The sequence below is a fragment of the Chaetodon auriga genome, chromosome 15 (assembly GCF_051107435.1).
Source record: "Chaetodon auriga isolate fChaAug3 chromosome 15, fChaAug3.hap1, whole genome shotgun sequence".
Taxonomy (NCBI): Eukaryota; Metazoa; Chordata; class Actinopteri; order Chaetodontiformes; family Chaetodontidae; genus Chaetodon; species Chaetodon auriga.
In genome coordinates this window covers 17,857,816-17,877,903 of record NC_135088.1, presented here as the reverse complement: position 1 = coordinate 17,877,903, position 20,088 = coordinate 17,857,816, and the positions used below count along the sequence as shown (strand labels likewise).

At 40.9% G+C, this 20,088-nt stretch overlaps 1 protein-coding gene across 3 annotated transcripts in view; it reads right to left on the bottom strand.

Annotated features, from left to right (window-relative positions):
- Positions 1-20,088, bottom strand: part of gabra3 (gamma-aminobutyric acid type A receptor subunit alpha3) — an 89,817-nt gene that overhangs the window by 27,813 nt on the left and 41,916 nt on the right. For all 3 annotated transcript variants that reach the window (XM_076750451.1, XM_076750453.1, XM_076750452.1), the window contains exons 3-4: positions 16,147-16,268; positions 11,559-11,626 (exon numbers count right to left, since the gene is read on the bottom strand). In XM_076750451.1, the coding sequence (XP_076606566.1) occupies positions 11,559-11,626; positions 16,147-16,268 (190 nt within the window). The remainder of the gene's footprint in view (positions 1-11,558; positions 11,627-16,146; positions 16,269-20,088) is intronic.

Sequence of the window (20,088 nt, the reverse complement as noted above, 5' to 3'; positions counted from 1 at the left end):
GGTAGAGACTCAGCATGTGTGGAGAGAGAGAGAGAGGCAATGTCACAACGGTCTCTGGAGGGATACATACAGATTTAACTATTTGACTATTAAAGCAATTATATTTATAATCTATTTTTTATTCTGAAAATGTAAAAAAAAAATATGCAAAATGCCCATCAAAGAAGGCAACGTGACAATTTCTTCCACCATAAATTACTTAAAGATGCTATAACCAATATTTGTAGATCAACAATGGATTGAATAACCATGTGTATTAAAGGGGACACTCTTTGTGTCATTAAAGACACTGTTTTCAGTGACTTTAATGGCGACTAGCTGGTGAACACAGTAGAGCATTTAGCTATGAGAGTTAAAACCTTCTAAAAGAAGAGTGAATATTGGACTTAGATTCATAAAAACACGACTCCTACTGAATGCTAATGTTGCTCTGTGTCGGTGTGTGTTACAAGATTTATTAAGCAATAATGTGCCAAAGTTAACAGCTTTTTGCACAGCCCCCAGGTGGCCAAAAAAAAACCCCAAAACAATATTCTGTTGATGGACTAACTACCAGCTACGGATATTTCACAATAACCGTCCTCCTTAACTGGGGTCCCTTTCAAATTTGCTGTACCCTAAACTGTTTCACTGCAACCCATGAAGGAAGTACAAACAATTCCAGCTTCTTCTTTTTTTTTTTTTGCCGCATTTGTTGGACAGTAATGATGTACAAGACACATAATATAAGAAATTACGCTTCTGTCTCTTTCTCTGTATCACTGACATTTTAATGGAGAAGTCAAATCAGGTAACAGTTAATGGAAAATAATATGATTCTTATATACATGGTCTTTTCTGCCACATGCAGCGCAGAGCCCAATAAACTGAAGTGAATTAGGTAAAACAGCCTGTGTTTAATGATGTAGGAATTACTGTCGTCGTCCTATATGCCATAACTAAATGGGTCTCTAATGTTTTCAAGATGAAGTTAATTAATGAACTCTGTAAATACTTTAGGGTTGTCAAAGCAGTGCATCGCAGGACAAGATCGCATAAACGGATACAAATAGTGATTAAAAACAGGAAAAGGAACGGGCATGTCACACACACACACACACACACACACACACACACACAAAATGTCTCCTTTGCTCATTTGTGAGCGTGTGTCTCGGTGGAAGAGGAGCGGTGGAGAGAAGCAGCCAATAGCAGGGCTGAAGGAAAATGAGGGAGATGATAGGAAAGGCTGATAAGGTGGCAGTTAAGGTAGGATGTACGGCAGACTGGGCTAAATGAGTCTAGACTTTAAGAAACGACAGTGTCTGGGACTCCGATAATGGCAGGAAGGTTGTGTCTAATATCCGATAGAATATTAATGCAGCCTTTTATCTGAAATTAATGAGTTCATTAAATTCTACACATTTGGTTATTAGATCACGTTTTAATAATGTCATCACATTTTTAGTTTTAATTTGGTTTTACTCAACAGATCTGGACATTTTAGTCTGCGGCTGATTTCAGGCGTTTGATCTCTTGTGGTTTTACGGCCGATGTGCAAGCTTTTTCTTTGTGCTGCAATGGATTATCTGCATAATCAAATGACGTATCTGCCATTTAAAGGTTTGCTTTTGTCATTTTCCAAACATACTGTATTATAAAAACACATATCTCAGTGCGCACAGCAAGTCGCTGAGTCCCGGAAATGGAAATTTCTCATTATTTCTGCACATTCCTGTTCATACTTGGCTACAGTGGGATGTACACATTTTATTTACATTAGCTCACTGGCTTGACAGGTTTGATTTAGAGCCCCTGGCTAGATATGATATTGTGCGAGAGAGCCGTTTCCCCAATCAATGTGTGATATATGTGTGATATATGTTACAATGTCTTATTTTTGACAGTACACAGCAGACCAGATATAAGTTTTTGATAAGCTTGCTGTGGTGATACAGACTATTTCCTGGAGGCAGTGTATCCACTCGACCTGGTTCTTCTGAACTCCACACTCTGGGCATTGTAATGATTAGTCAAAGATTTGATTAATGTCTTAATTACTGGTCCATTTTGCTCTCGGGGTGTCAATTATCCTCTCTTGCTTTGCTTTTTGTGTGCTGTTCACCTTTCCCTGCTGGGAGTGAAACCTGTGTAAGACTTGCAATGAGCTGTGAATCCCATACCCACTCCCAATTATCTCCAGCAATCACCAGCTTCCAACACGAACATTTAGTTCTACAAATATAATTGGCCTAGAATCAGAAAGCGGTAAACACATGAAGGAGATGTCGCAGTGAACATTTATCACTGCCAGTTTATGCCAGCATAAACATAATACATTTAAAATCTACGACACGTTATTAAGTGATGGGTGTTGTGAGCTGCTCTCAGGGAAATCAGCAGGAAACAAGATTTTGGTCAAAGTATAGAAGAATGACGTCCGTCATGTGAAACCCTATCTATAAATTCTGCATACCTATAACATTTATATACTACTAAATGGTTTTGCATCATCTGCTTTAAAGGAAACGTGACTGCTGCATGGATTATGCTCACTGGCAACGTCCCAGCAGTTGTAGGTAGGTGATCTGAGTGGATAATGGGCGTACAAAGACACCAGACTTTGATACCAGAGACCAGGGTCTGGGTGTCGTATTCCTGCCTGTGGTTAAACTTGTGGTGTGTCTACATAGGAGTTCTTTCAGCCACATTTTTCAGTCACATGTATCACTATTTGAATCAGATCAGCTGTCTACATGGGTCACATCATGGCGTGTCCCTGCTTTACATGAGCAAAAGCAACCTGAAGTGTATTTTTACATGCTAGGCTGAGAGGACTAGAGGTTTGGGGTTTTAGTTGAATACTGAACTGTAAAAATGTCTCATCACTGAAGCTGGGCCAACACAGTGCATTTTTGTTGATCATGTGCATTGCATCTGTCTCTCTGCACGACCAAAACATACAACTTCTGTGCTCACTGTGTGAATCAATCAACTGGTCACGCTGTGGGTGTCCACATATAAACACGGAATCCCCCCATTCAGTTTTCTTTTATTCAAACAAGATGGCCGTGTCCTCAAAAAAGAGAAAAGCAGCACGTTCCAGAAAGAAAGGCGGTAAGAGAAATCTGTCTGACTATTGTTTCCAGTTTTATTTGCAGTATACCAGGGCTTAGCGACAACATGTAAATGAATACTCCAATAATGTTAACGTACCATTGATTGTTCAGGAAATTTGGCTTGATTCTAAAATTAGCTGGGGGCCATGAAGTCAGGGTTAAATTTGGGTTTAATCCACACAGTGTCTGCCTGTGCCTACATGAAGTTGTCTAAAAATAACTAAAAACATGAACCCTTTCTCGCTGTGACTGAAAAGATTGTCGGGAAAACCAGCAAAACAAATGCAGATATATGAATAAAAATTGTTTCCTCTTTATGTTGATAAAAGTCATAATCTAAGTAGCATTACATTTATGAATGTGAAAAGAATCTTGAAAAGAAAAACTCTTTGATCGCCATTTATTTACAAGGTAGCCTTTATACAGAGACTGCACCGCTGTAGAAGAGAATGTATTACACAGTATACAAATACACTGATTAGTATGGTATTTATGTGTCAGAACATATCACAGTTAAAACAATAATTTTTTAAAATGATTTACACATTTCCTATCAGCCAAACAACACACAATTCATTAGGTTACAACAGTGAAGGAAGTCCCATCCTACAACCACCATTTTGCTCCAGTCCAGCTGGGTGATCTTCTCTGTGCTCAGAAAATGAACATGTTAAAACTAGGGTCAATACAAAAGGTTGCTCTTAATTCCAAAAAGTCACTTTCCACCACTTGATTGCAGAGTACTGAAGTGTCGGGGTGTGAAAAGACTGTGCCTGCTCTGATTTCAAGTCGATCTGCCCTGCACATGAATCATAGTGTGACGCTAGAGAGCACAATGTCCTGTGTGGCGAGTGAAAAGTAATTAAGCCCTATTGTAAGAATGTATTTTTTTTTTTGCTTAAAGTAGCTGAGTATCGATGAAAAATTTAAAATTTGCGTGAAAAAGGTCTTAATCGGGCTTGGGAGTCTTTGAACAAGGTCAGCATGATTGATGCAGAATGCAGTTAAGCCTCAAATTTTAGTAACACCAACCTGCAAACCTCCATCTGTTCTGTTCAAAAGACCTTGAGCTGCTCAGGCATTTTGGAGCTTGAGTTTCATGAATTTTAAGCGCACGGCTGTGTGCTGAAAAGTCTCAGATATTCCCGAAATGTTGACTCCCAGAGATTGCGAAACCCTGGTGAGATCAGGCCATCACTGACATCTCTGTCAAAAGCGAGCATCAGCACAGTACCTGTGACAGCCTCAATCGCTTTCCATTTCATCAGAGCAGACCTGTCAAAATCAACCATGAAACAGGTAAATGTGCCGTGACAGTGCATACATGTGAATGAGATGTGACTCCATGAGCAAAGAAGAAGACAGAGGAAGAATCAGCAAGAGGAAATGAGAAACGCGAGGCTCGAGGTAGAGAAACACACCCACCTACTTACCAGAGATCAGCATCAACATTGTAAACCCACATTCTGGGCCTTGGTGTGACACGGTCAGATGCGACTCAGAACAACGGGCTGTGTTGTTGGCCTAATATTCGAGTTTCACTCCGATTATGCTGTTAGCTTCCCTTGCCTGGCGATAGTGGGACACTGAAGGCAGATGTAGCGTATTGGGGTCCAAGTGAAGGCTGAACGAGGAGCCCTCAGGGTGAGCGAGAAGCAGACATTTCTGGGACACTTGATGTTACAGAGGTGGGTAATTGGACCACTGGATGTACACAACATTAAGTATGAGATGCCTAGGGTATAGAGTGTGCTCTGTCTGAGAACATCTCAGTTCTCACAGTTTCCTCGAGCATTTATGCTGCACACTTCTAGCCATGCTAGCGGTGTGGCCCTAGGGTTGGCAATGGCGGTCAGTCGGTGCACAGGGCCAGACTGTAATATTTTAACTATGGACAATTACCATGAAACCCAGAGGACCAATCCTCCTATCTTCTGTGATCCACTGACTTGTCATGTAGCAACACACTCTCATTCCCCACAGGATGAAACAGTGATGATTGTTGTCATGTTGGGCTGATTGAAATGCAGATTTGATCAAGGCACGAGATTAAAAATTAGATGATCAGCAGATTCAAGCTAATAGCATTCTTGGCTGGACTTTGTGTTTGATGCTAATTGCACATTTTAGCATGCTAACACGCTAAACTAGGATGGTAAGCATATTAAACATTATGCCTGCTGTACATCAGCATGTCAGCAATGTCATTCAGAACATGCTAGCATGCTGATGTTAGCATTTAGCTCAAAGTAGAGCTCTGCCTCAGATCTGCTGCAGTGCCTCTGACACTTAGTCTTGTTTCCTTTATACCTCATATGAAATTTAGACTCTTTGTCTTGTTGGTAATTTAAATACTTAAATAGATGTTGAATTCAGGGTCACCTGCCGTTAATGTGGTGAATGTGCTCCAAGCAATTCAGAAAACGGCACATTTTCAATGACGAGTAGGTAACGACAGCCTTTGCTCAAGCAAATGTGACTTGGGTGATTTGGTATTAAATGCCAAGCACAAGCCAGCGCTATCTTAGTGTGCCCCTTCCCCCACCACACCCTCCCACAGAGCAGCATGCTTATCACCATCCTCTAATCCTTCAATGCCGTCCCATTCCATCTATAACACAAGCCTTAAATACATTTCTTCATGTCTTTTTTACAGCTTCAGGGGAACCAATTAATACCAAAAAACATAAAAGCTGATGTTTTTGATTTGAGTGTGCATTCTCACAGATATTCAACCAGCAGGGGTGCATCTGGGTTCAATTTCCTGCATTGTATCAAAAGCAATGGTAGCATTTATAGAGAGATATATTAGCTTATTGAGAGGAAGCACTTTCAGTTTAAAGCTTATTAAAGAGTTAACAAGGTTTATTAAATGACTCATTTAGGAATCTGGATGGAAACAAACTAGCTTTGACAAAACAACACTGTAACAACACGATAACAAGAAGTAGACTAAGTTGAAAGATCCTTCGCAGCCTACAGCTTCACATACAGCGTTCTCCTTCCTTTACTTTAATGACTAGATACAGTAGCTGCTCTAAATTAATCTGTTAAACTCTGGTGAATTGTCTCGGCTACTTTCCTTTCCTTTGGTGAACACATCAAGGAAATATTTTAAAAAGCTTCTCTCCACCTCTGAAATGCCTCCAGGATTAGTCATTTCCTCTCCTTTAACTGACCTAGAAAACTGGTCCTTCCCTTTGTTTCCCAGATCTGTTTACTGCGATGCTCAGTACTCTGAGGCTGTCCCGCTCCACACTCAAATAACACATCCGGCTCATTCTGAACTCAGTAGCCTGGAAACTCATGAACCAGAAAACACGATCCTGTGACCCTGACCTACTGTAGGTTTGCCTTCATTGGCTCTGAGTAGCAGAACTCAATAGTGTTGTCAAAGCCCAAATATACTTCATAAAAATCATGGAAATGACTTGCTCCTAAGTACATTACACAAACAACTGATCTGTAAACCTGATCCAGCTTTCCCCTTGCTGAACTCAACGGTCCTTGTTAGTCTCTAAACTCAAAAGGAAAAAGCGAGCCACCCTCTCACCCACCCACCCACTCACTCCTAGTGGGTGCCCTCCCTTTTGGAAACAGGCACAGATTTCAGCAATTCAGACCGCTCATTATTAAGTCCAGAGTCGAGACCTGTTTATTTAGCGCAGCCGACTATCCACATTTGCTCACTGTACTGTATAAACGGTGGCCTTGTCCTCTCATTCCTCCAGTGCTGATCTGTGAGCAACCTTTCATTGGTGTGGATATCATGCAATCCCTCACAACAGCTCTGCATCATGCAAAAAGGTAGAATTTAGTAGATTCAGAACAAAAAAGGTCCTTAACTGTTTTGTCCTTATTATTATTATTTCATATTTTCCATGTTAATTTTATCAGCCTGTATCAGTGTGAATAGACTCCTGAATAAATCCATAATGATAACTAGATATTGAACTACAAAAAATGATCTCAGACCTCTGCCGAGGAGGCTGTCAGTGCTCAATACAAACCCCACCGTTCAGCAACCAATAAATGGGTCAATCAATCCCAATAAAAACCTCCTCTTTGGAAAAACTAAAATATTCAGTTTGAGACTCAATATAAGAGATGGCCAATGAATAGACACAGTGTTAAGGGGAACATTACAGTAACATATTACTAACTGATATTATTACAATTACTATATCAAGTAATGCACTTACTATAAACCGGCACAAAAATGACAATAACCAACATAAACCACCGTGTTCTGAACCGGCACATTACACACACTATTGTACAAACACTCACATTACACACATTTTGGAATATAAAGCAGCAAATTTTACTACAGTCCAGCATGGCATGATGGGAAATGTGGGCTGTCATTACAGCTCCAGCTTTCAGCAGACCTGGTGCTAAACAGGGGTATGTGTGTGTGTGTTTGTGTGTGTGTATGTGTGTATGTGTGTGGCTGTCTCTGTCCAGAGAACTCTGCCTCAGTTGCAAAATGCACACAAATATATTTATCCAGTGCTTCTTTTCTTTGGCATAAACCTCATGTTTATGCGTGTATTGTCAAGAAAATAGACTTGAAGTGTAAATAAACGCTTCAGGTCGCACAGCTGAGGTGTGAGCCTGCAGTGCAGATGGAGCTGCATAGATTACAATGAGAGCGTATCTGTTGGGTGAGACACGCGAGTCAGAAAAATCCATCTGATAAAGCTTGTCAGCAAAATTCCTGTCAAAACCAATCAAAACGGAGGCTGACATTGCCATAGAGACTAGGTTATGGTGAGGCTGGAGTGGCGATACTGTTATTATTACAAACCGTTATACAACCAAATATAATGTTAATCACACTTCTGTGGTGATTTGGGTGAAAGTAATGCAAAAACTGTGTGATCAGTAACTTCACACAGACAGTAATACTCTAAAGTAGTTTATTACTTTCAAATGAAAGTGTCTAATGTAATAAATTACATCTTGAAAGTAACTTGCCCGGCATGGAATAGAAGAGCTCCGACAAGTTAGTTGGCGTAGTGTGGTCAGCGTGCTGCTGTTGCCTGCAGTGAATGTTCAGCCTGGGAGCTGAGCGCCTTTATGGAGGGTCCATGCAGTGGAGAGGATGGAGTTTGAAAATAATCTGAATGTGTACAACGGGTGAACTATGAATTATGAATGAAATGGACTTTTTGGCTCATTGCCAGGCCTTGGCAAGCTAATCAATGATCACTCTCAGGACGAACTGGGCCTCTTCCACTTGTGAGTAACGTTAGATGCACACATTTTCTGAATTCATTAATATTCTGTGGGCCGGATGGGAAGCTTTGGAGGGTCAGATGTGTCCCACAGGCTGCCAGTTGATGATAACTGCTGTAGGAGGAAGTTATTGGAGGGTTTGTTCTGGAAAGTGCACAAATACATTTTCCCACTTATGCAATGCTGCATTTAAAAAAAGGAGCCAAAATGCACAAAATTTGGGCAAAAATAAAGGTAAAAATACTTGCAGAAATAAAAGAGTGAAAGTATTTGGCTTGATGTTTTCACTGTAAACCAAAAACCTGTAAAAGTGTGGCAGGCACCACATATGTCACAGATGAAAAGAAAAAGACAAGTATGTAATCTACACATGTTGCAAAACATACGTTTACAGACTTGCAATGTGTTTTGCAAGATGATACTGAGCTGTCTGTCCCATGGTGTCATGCTTCCTGAAGGCTAATGTCTGATCGTCTTTTGAGGCCAGACTGTGGAGAATCTTGAAAGGAAACACTTGAAGCCTGTGTGCAGTGTTCCTGTGAATATAGATAGAAAATGCACCGTGGCCAAAATGAGCCATGCTTGGGTAATGATTGTCGAAATCCTGAAATCATCAGAAACTGACTAAGCAATGCATGAAAAAAATCAATATATATGGATGCAGCACTTCCACATCTGAGAACAAAACCTTGGTAGGCACTGTGCATACATTGAATACAAGATGAAGGCATGAGTATGTATAGACAACAGCTCTTTAGCCTTGGACAGCAGACAGAAAACTGCTCTGACCACCCTACCTCGCTCAGATCAAAACATTACCACATGTGGGTTGCCATGTCCTGTGCAGCCATCATGTGCGCCACTGACAGCACTGTTTGCCACTGATTCATGATGTTGCCAAGCCGAGCATGTGAAGGGAATAAAAGACTGAGGCTAGAATTGAGCCCGGGGAGACCCTGAGGTGATTCTGCTGAAAAAGATAAAGCACTGTCTATTCTAATAAGGAAGACGACCTCTCACTCACTCTCTCACTACGCAAGTTCAACAAACTGTGGTCGGCATACTGTATCTTCAAACTCATAAAGGCAGGGATGGGTTTATGGGAAAAGAGGTCAAAACAGTGTTAGCTGAGCTCTCACTGAGCTCTTTGGTTGTCCCTGGTAGTAATGGACAGTACAGATGAGTTACATATAGGCTTCAGTAAATCAACAGCAGTATGAGCGCCCACCTTCCTGCACCTTGAGTCTGAGCAAATATCTTCCATCCAGTCAGCCACGTCACCCAGAGCTGTGCTGATTGAACAACGTTTGCAGGCTTCACGTTTAATCACTCAAGAATTTCAGTGTAGTTAATATGCGAAGGTAAATGTCATAAATTATTGATCCCTATTGCTAAATAATGTAAGCTGCCTGCTTTGTGAGTGTGGGGATTGCTGGGAAACGGTATAAGCTCATTGATCACAAGAGTACAGAAATAAGTTTATATTGACAAAATGCTTAATATGGTGAGTTGTGCTGCTTGACATAAGGCTCTTGGAGTTTGGCGCAGTAATTGTGGCCTTTTGATTTGAACATAGTCAGCTAATTATGTTGTATTGTGAAATATATGAGTGCCCAGGCCACATGGACAGAAGACATCAAAAACAGCGTTAGGTATGACACACTGTCAGACAATTACATAACTTCTTACACAACGCAAATAAATACCTTTGCTGTCACATATGGTATTTTACATCCAGAAGACCTTTTTTTTGTTTGACAGTTAGATAGAAACACAGCTAATGGTGCAGTATAACCTTTTCCCATCCACTGTTATTATCTTAACATAAGACAACAAGGTCCTAATCGACTCATGCAATCTTTGAGTCTCACAGCCTGAACATAAACTGCAGCAGAGAACTGAAGGTGTGGAGACTTATTACAAAAATGAAGCCGCCCTCAAGTGAGACCAAAGTTCTCCAAAACCCACTAATTGTGCTACGTCATACAGGCTGTTGAGCCAGCTCAGTGCTGAGCCACAGAAACAACCCTGTGCTCAAGGCGGTCAATTAGAGCTGCATGATCAAATATGTCAAATGCCGCATAAGGTCCCAAGACAAAGCTTGAACCATCTCCAGCATCTGCTGTTTAAAGGAGGTCATCCAGGGCTCTCAGTGGAGTTTCTCCTGAATATTGAGTGCTTAAAAAGAACACTTTGACCCATTGGTCCAAAATGGTTTTAGAGATTTTGGTTGTGTAATAGAATATTTTTATATAAATGTCATCTTTTCCTGCCAGTAAACACTGCACTGCAGTTGTTATTATTATTATTTTTTTAATTTGACTCTTGTAGCTGAGGAATGAAATGAACAATGCATGAGCTAATGGCTAATACCTGCATGACAATCAGCTGCAAATCACATCAGTAATAATAAACAGTAACTGTCAAACTAAAGTACTGCCCTTTTATTAAGTAAAAAATATTTTCAGATTCATTTTCAAATATTGTCCAGCGCAGTTGAAACAGCATTTTAAAGTCAGTAATTGTCTGCACTAAAACAAGCAGACATAGAAGTAGCTGAAGTGTTGCATGCATGCGTGGAGGAAATGCCTCTAGATTACTATGTATAGACCATAAATTACTCAGACCTACAATGTTAAAATCATCTGTAAGGAAGTTTGTAGGAACAACATCAAGCAGGCTGGTGGAATAGCTCATGCAGAAAGCAGCTTCCTTTCAGTCCAACAGGAATATTGGTTTAAAATATCTGTAGTCTGTCAGACTGTGGCCACAGAGGCGGAGAAAACATGAGAGGAATCAACCAAGTGTTCGCTTTGGTCAGTCGGTCGGTCGGTTGCCACACACTATACTCATTTTCTGACTGAATTAAAGTGTTTTATGATGTAAAAAGCTTGATCTTTATTTGGTTTGTTTGTTTTCATAATCAGCTAGAACCAATTATCTGTGCCTGAAATGCTAACTATGATATTACTGTACAATAATTTCACATTTTATTTAATATTCCTCAGCAAAGCTTGAAACAGTGATAGGATGTTAAAATACCAAAAATATCTATTAAAAATACTGTGAAAGACATTTTGCTGGAATGGACAAGCTGTAACATCTCAAGAAACTCATCAGACTCCTTACTTTTATCAAAGTAAAGCGTGAATACAGGCTGACGACCTGCTGAGACGCGATGATTGAAATGAGCAGGAAGGAGAAGAGAGAAATACTCACCATGTCTGTGTCTGACACCGGCCCAAAACTCGTCACGTAGATGTTCGTCCTCACTTCCGTCACACTCTCTGAGGGGAGAGACAACAAGGAGCAGAAGACATTACAGCTCAGCCTGTACACAGAAAGCTTTGCAGCAGCTCTGCCTTTGTTAAGCCGATTGTTTGGGTACATGACGGTGAAGTCTGCCTGTTGGCACTCAACTAAGCCGCTTCACACGAAAATTCTAATCAAGGGTTAGAGGAACACTTCAAACTGAAGAAAAACTGTAGCTTTATGCGCGCTGCGTGAAGAGTTTGCGCCCTTGTGGATGGTTTAATACATGCTTTCCATCATGCTACACCAGTAGTGTTAGACATTTCCTAAAATGTCTTCTCAAGCATTACTGGACAGCAATGTTTATTCCACTCAGAATATTTGGCCCAGGAGGGTTTTTTTTTCCAGCCTCAGTTTAAGGGCAAAAATGTTGCTGTGAGCAACTTCACAGACGCCTTTGAAAGTCTTTAGTTCAGTAAAACTACCATTTGTTTGGCTCAAGCTAGTTTTGTCCACTACAGCATAAAATCTGCTTTGGGCCTGGCCCAAGTCTGTATCTTTGGAGAGAAGACATCCCTTTTGACCCAAAATAATTTTAGTTAGCCTGCCCCACAAACATTTAACAGCTCCTGAGGGACTACTGGCTCAGAAATAAAAGGCAGCAGCTCAGCATTAAGGATGCGGCTCTGTGTGTTTCTTATTCAAATAATGGACACACTGTGCTGCCATTACACAATTCTGTGCACATTATAATCACATTAGACATGATGTACTTTATTGTAGTATGACCGTGCGGCATAACCGTTACAAGGCCTTTCTGCTCCGTGTATCCCTGGGCCACTGTAGTTCTTGAGTTATAATGACATGTATCATTGCACATTATGTTACAGTACATGCTCCATTATTGCTTTTGTTCTGTCACAATGATTTATGGATTATTCTTGATACTGTAACGATGATCCGATTGATCATTATACAGTAAGTTAGTCAGGACTTTTAATTGCAATACTAATTATGAGCTGTGGAATAATTGTTCCCAAAAACTTCACAAATGATTTGAGTACAGTATAAAGTATAAAGTAGGGCGCGATGTGAAAGTCGTGACAGATCAAAATTTGCCCTCTACAATGTGGGATGAATCAGCTCCTCTGGGCAAAATGTGTAAAGCAGGCTTTTGGGCCATTGGTGAGACAAATAGCTGCTCCCAGTGGTGTAACAACTCGAGAGTGATGAGGCTCTTCTCCAAAAGTGAATGGATCCTCGGCTCTAACTGTGTCCCAGATCTAAGTGACCACCCACAGGTGAAGTCTCCAGTCCTTTGGCAAAGGGCCCCCTCGAGTGAGGAGATCCACGCTCCACATTAATCATTCCTGTGACACAAATAGCTCTCACAAATACGTGATTATCACAACACCAAGTCAGCAGTTTGCATGGCGGGCATAGGCAGGGGAACAGAATGAGCTGCCCCGTTTCTGTTTACAACAATGCACCAGAGCATGGGGCAGAGCTAATAGATGTGGCTGAAAATGAAATTAAATGGTGTCCTCCGGTTTCTATCCAGTCTGTTTGTCTCAGATGGTCCCACTTGACTGTTTCTCACCAGGATTGTGGGAGGCGGGGCATCAGGGTGGCCAACAGGAGGAAGATTAGCAGTCTTGCAAACGTAGATGTAGAAGCCCTTGACTTCTCTGAGGAGGGCCAACCAGTATTCATTTTTGGCAGTTAAAAGAAGACACACTGTCCTACAGTATCTGCCATGGTGTCAGTTCTATGTTGATTGATTTGATGGTATGTGTATAAGTTAATTCCCTTTCAGTGCTGCATTCACTGTTAGTGTAGCTCAAAGTTCTATGTGGATCCAGGGTGTGTAGGCGATTAGCTTGCCGTAGTCTGTTAACAAATTGTTAAATTCAATGGAACCAAGTTTGCAGTCAACCTCTTTTCCTTCTAAAAGATAATTTATGATTTCTAATGACTCATTCGGAGAACATTTAACATAATTCAGTATTCATTTTAGCTCCATGGAAGTGAATAAATGTGGTGTTTCCCTCAGAATGCTTGTCTGCCTTACTGATGCAGTTTTTACAAGTTTGATTTATTAAACCAGAGTTCCACTGAATGAAACATGATGCAGAATTCAGCATATGTTATATAGTAATATAAGAAAATATATAATGTGGAAAAAAGTCTGTCCTGTCAGGTTTTACACATTATACTGAAGCAGCTGAAGCCTTTCCTATGATTCATCACACAGCGACAGAGGGGCCCTTCACAGGCTGATCATTTGATTACTATAACATCTGGAACATCAATAATATCAGATGAGATTGTTTTGCGCCACCAAACATGCAGAGGCCATAAAGGATTGTTGTGTCGTAAAAATATGCAGAAAATAAATACGACCTGTAGATGGTGTTGCACTTTTTCTTACAAAATCCATTATACTATCATGAAACTGCCAAAGAAAATTATGATTAAAACATTGACTAAAATCACACTGAAGTTAAAATTGAGTTCCACTGACTAAATGTTGACTCCAACAAAACAAAAGACTAAAATCTAAGTTAAAAAGACTTAAAACCGACTCTAATTTTCAGTAAGCGACTAAGACTAAAACTACATTTTTTGTCCAAATGAACACTGCTCCCATTGGGTGTGTCTGTTTGCAGGTAGATGGTTGGACTGTTGAGTTCCAAAATCAAACTTTTTGCAGGGGTCCTTCAATCCTCTTAGAGAAATATAATCTGCAGATTAATAACCAACACCTTTAATTTCACAACATATTTCGTCAAATATGAACGTAGATCCACCTGCAACACAAAATGCTAATCCAAGCTGTCCTGCTGTTCCAGGGAATATCACATGTAATGTCAACTGACTTACACTTGAACGATCCATAGTGTTTTGACTATTGCTTGCATTGTAAAGAGACATAAGAGCCTCTCAGTCTGTTGGTCTACATTGCAGATCATGTGGAAAGAATCTGCAGTCGAAATAAAACCGCTCTGCAATACCCTGGTGTTTTTAAAATACAAGGCAACACTATTATTCTATATAAATACAGACAAAATATGATAATTTGTATTTTTTTTGATGAATAAATACATGAGGAGGAAGAAATAAATCATTTACAATGTGGCCATCTTGCTGCTTAATGAATAGAACAAACACGGTTTTAAAGATCTGAAAAATTAAACAGCTTTACAATATGAGCATTCATAAAAATGTAATGAAATCTATCATATAGTGCTTGTAAGTAAATAAATTCAGAGTAACGCACACTACAAAGTGCATGCCTAACCATATATTCAGCTTTTAAATCAAAGTCTTGTCAACCAGTCAGAATGATTTTAGTTAGAATTGAAGCAGTGCTCGTGGCTCAGTGAGAATTTCTTAATATTAGAAAACACAAGGTGCAGGCCATGCTGTTCTTGTATGTGCTTGCCTGTGTGTTTTTTCCTCTGGCCTGTCTGCCTGTATAAACCTCGTGGGCCTGGTGGAAAAGCCTGCTGTGTTTCACTGCACCACACAGGTCTGCACATTCATTCACTGCTCTACAAAAGGAAGCCTTCATATCTGTGAGGCCTGAGTGGCGCAGGCCTCACCATCTCCTTGCTCTTGGAGATGTGAGCCTCCGCACAGAGACAGAATATGACATTAACGTCTTGTGCCTGCTTCCTCTCTCTGGTTGCTGCCATGGAGTCCAGGTCATCCGGCCTGGTGGGTCTGCAGCCTGGTAGCAACGCTCGTGGCCTCAGCAGCAATCAGCAGAGCAGAAATGACCATTTCAGATGGCTGGCTGAGAAATGGCAAACCCTGCTTGAGCATGTGGGCTTGCTGTAATGCTGTTTGTTGTCCTTGGGGGGGACAAATATTTGGATGAAATGGCATCAATTAGAGGGACTTCTACTGACATGTGCTTATTTGCCATTTGGGCATGATTGAACAAAGTCTTCCACCCAAGGGAAAGCAGATTTTCTCTACAAAGTGCCTTCAGTGTGATTCTGGTGTCAGTGTGCCATCTGTACGAGTTAGCATGTCTCCTAATTGTGAGGTCCAAAGACTACCAATGGAAATGAACAATTTACCACAAACAAAACCAGTATAGTATCTGATAATTATCACAGCAATGAGCAAACAAATGTTCATATCAATAAAAATATAATAACCCTGTTTTTATATCTGCCATCTGTTATTGGTTGCAGATACAAGTCAGTCATTCTAAAAGCCCTGCGAAGTAACGGTTCAGATTGTACTGCTCAGACATGTACTACTACATGAATATTCTACATGTTTATGTTATTCATAGCAGCATGTTTGACCTGCACTCATTTCATTTTTCCATGTCAGCTGTGTTGTGCCACAAATTCTAGTTTTAAGACCATAATTCTGGACCAATAGTGTGAGGCATTTCCTAAAATGCAGACTGTTACTGTTTACAGCAGCATCTATAAAAAGACATAGTAAGCATGAAGACTTGTATGTGCATGTGCCCAGTCATCCATATTCTGTTTTTCAAGAGTCTGGAATTTATCTAACATATAGTGTTGCTTACCTCCCAGCCCAGGACGTAGCCTGTTGTCATAGCCATCCAACAGCCTGTCTAGGATTCGGGTGAAAATGGTGATATTGTCTTTACTATCATCAGGCAGCGGCTCTCTGTGTCCAACTACTGCCCTGCAGGAAGAAACAGAGAGCACACGGTGCAGTCAGAAGACAGAAAACACATGAAAACTGATATATTGTTCCACTGAAGCACTAGAGACAAGTCCATCTGTGTTCATGCAGGAAACATACATGTACAGGGATTTAATGATATATTGATGATTTATTAATTAAAACATCACACATAATAGCTTTCAATGAAAATGAACTGTAAAAGAATTCTTTTCATTTTTTTGCATGATCAAAAGATGATTTTATTTGCAAATTTAAACACATTTGACACATCATGTATTCAGTATAATTCAATACCACAAATGTGACCTGCTTCTGCTCAGACATCAGGTCGAATTTCACACGCCTGTTTAATATTTCCCTCACAGTCATACCTGAGGTCTGTAATCAGCCTCGGGCTTCAATCAATATTTGGATAATAATATTTGGTTCTGTTTGTTTTGTTATATTTGTCTTTACAGGATGGAACATCCATATTTACAGAAAAAAAACAAACCCAAAAAAAGCCAACTAACAAATTTATGGTAATGAATTCTTTCCCACAAGGAAATACTCTGTAGCGTTTTGTTAGAGAATTCATCATATGCTATCAGCCACTGGTTATTAATTTACATGGCCCACAATCCCCTGCAGGACAATATTGTGGTGAGATGAAAAGGCCACTATACTGTAGGTGGAACACTGATGAGTTAATGAGTACCGTCTTTCATTAAACTTAAATCCCCCGAGGAGCTGACCTATAATATCCAAGTAATCCCCATCAACAACCAGTCCATGTCCTGTTGCACTACCCCACACACAGCACTGCGCTGCTCAGTCTAGAGTTTGAAGAGTGACCACAATTTTCCCAGAATGTTGCTTGAAGGGAGGCCGGCGCTCTCAACAGCAAATCTGTCTATGCTGGGCCTCTTAGAACGGCTTTCTGTAGCTTAATCTGCTTTATAATAACAACTCAACACAAGAGTCCATCTGAGCTGCAGCCCCATCCATTAAAACACCAACCGGGTGAAGGTCACTACTTAAAATGTATGCAATTGTAATTACTATCAGTTTGTGGTGTTTGGGAGTTCAAAATGACATTCCTGCATGCTCTTAACAGCAAACACATCATCATTTTGAGGCATTTGGGCAAATTACTTCCTAGCTAAGTGGCTATTACGTGGGCATTTGTGGGCAATGAATATATATCAACTAAGCATGGCTGCCGTCATTTTCCAGCTGTGTACAGCATAATAAGAGAGAAAGAAAAAAGTATATCGTTATTGTGAGGAGAAAGGTTTTGAAGCCTTGAGTTTGGCATTATTGCTGTTGCCAGCTTGGCTTTTTGAAGTCAGAAGTGACCAAATTTGTACAACATTTTGGAGCTGGGGAGGATCTGCACTGCTGTGCCTCTATCATGATTGGATCTGATTGAGAACCCGAGGACACGCCGTGGTAGAGACTTGTCAATCAGGAGGTAGCCACGCCCTAAGACATACCCCTGTTTATTGTCTGTTTTACTCTAAATGAGACTTTAATTTACAAAATGAACATCATGCTGCAGAATGAGGGATTCACAGGAAACGATGCAGCATGTTATCCAGCGTAATTCTGTCAAATCGATCGCAGCTTCGGTGTTTACTGTTCATTGACTTCACACCATGTCAGAGCTGTTTTAAGTTATGGCTGCTGGCTCATATTAAAAACATTCAAATGCCCAAAAAACAGCGTGGCTTTTATTGTGAAACAGCCACGGGAAACACATGATTGTTCATCAAAAGTGACTCTACAAACCACCCATCTTTGGCATTTTGTTTTTGGCTTAGGATCAATTTGGCAACCCAGTTGCTGAATCTTCACTCTTATCCACAAGACCTAATTTTTCCAGGAAAGGAAAGGGCACTGCTGCACTGCTGGTGTTTCAGTTAAATGAGTGACTGTGTTAACTTGTGACTTTCAGCCGAGTGTATCCGTGGTTACCATAGATGGAAGCTACCTTGCTAGTAGTTGTAGCATTGAGTTGACGATGATGTTATAACAAGAAGAAGAAGAAGAAGAATCGGGGGAGACATTCCCCTTTATTTGTCACACACATGCACATGCTGGACACTGCACACGAGGTGAAATTTGACTTCCGCCTTTAACCCATCCTGGTCGTCCCTCCTCCGCGGCAGACCAGGAGCGGTGGGCAGCCAGACCGGCGCCCGGGGACCCAGACCGGCGCCCGGGGACCCATCTTCGGCATCACCATTGGTCAGGTGGTGCATGTTTTTAGTGGGGGTATATTTTTACGGAGGATACCCCAGGTGAAAACGGGGAGAACATGCAAACTCCACACAGAAAGGCCCTCCTTGAGCAGCAGGCACCGAAGGCATGGTGGAGGACACACCCCTGGTGCGAGAATCGAACCCGGGACCTTCTTGCTGTGAGGCGACGGTGTTGCCACCGTGCCACCAATGCCAGTACAAACAAAGCAAGCAGCAGCAGCAGCTAACTAGCTTCCCAAAACTCTGAATCAGTGAAAGCTAACAAACTTACAGGTGATTGGTGATTTGAGCTGTGTGATGTGATGTCACACTAACTAGCTCAGCTGACCTGCTAAAAAGAGCTGCAGATGAGCGACTGCAAACCTCTGACTTCTCAGCAAGGTAGCCATGTTTGCTGTGATCTGTGTGTGGAGAGCCACCCGCACCATGTGCAGCACGAAATCAGATCCTGATTTGCAATCATTTTGAACTGACTGTAAACTGAGACAACAGCTGCTCTTCTGTTGTACTTCTGAAAAAAAAAAAAAGAAAAAAAAAAAGCAGCTGCTCAAGGAGCGTTTGCAATAGTATTGAACCACACTCGGTGTCACCATGGCAACCACGGGTGTCGCCAAATCAACCGGGACTGAAATCTCAAGAATTACAACTTTAAGAAGAAAGTACTAATGATTAGCCAGATGATGTCAGATATTTGAGGCTTAGTATCCCCAAAGTGCACTCCAGTGAGACTGAGCCTTTTAACACTAAGCTCACGATTTGCACCTCATTGAGCGGGGCACAGTTTGATATATTCTAGTTGTCAAATGGGTACCTAACTGTATAATTAAGCTCTGCCAAAAATATGTTAAAATATGACATTGTCACAGTGTACTCATAAATATTTGAAAGAAATGCACATTTCTGGCTTCTCATTCACGCACCTTATCAAAAAATGACAGGCACGCATGTTTGAGGCAGCTCAGATGCACCGAAAGCACCAAATACAAAAAGCTTTAGAAATGTCTGGGACGAGTTGAACCGCAATAGGTAATATCTCACTTAACATGAATCATATATCAAACAAAAAGCCTCTGTGGCCTCTCCGACAGCACCAGTGGAAACTCAAAAATTAATGAGAAACCTTTAGTCCCAGAGAAACCATTCAACAACGTCTGCTCCACACTCAAATATCCACTACAGAAAAACAAAGTACTTGTGTGGTGTGTAGCATCTGTGTTCTTTACTGACGCACACACACACTCTCTCTCCGGCACATATGCGCACACACAGGCACACTCACATGCTAATGTCTTCCAGTATTAGCCAGCTGTTTAAATTCCCTGATGAGGACAAAGAAGTGGGACATTCCATCTGAGTTTGACATCATTTTTGTTAAAACACACAGGTTTTATAATCATGCCAGCCGCTTGTTTGACTTGCTCAGTCCCTTTCATTATTCACACTGTCTCAGCGCACGCATATAAATACCTAATAAGAAAAGAAAGAAGGACAGAACAGTCATTATATTCCTGAACTGTTCACACATAAAGAAAAAAAAAGAGAAGAGAACAAACTCTGCATCACAATTGACATTG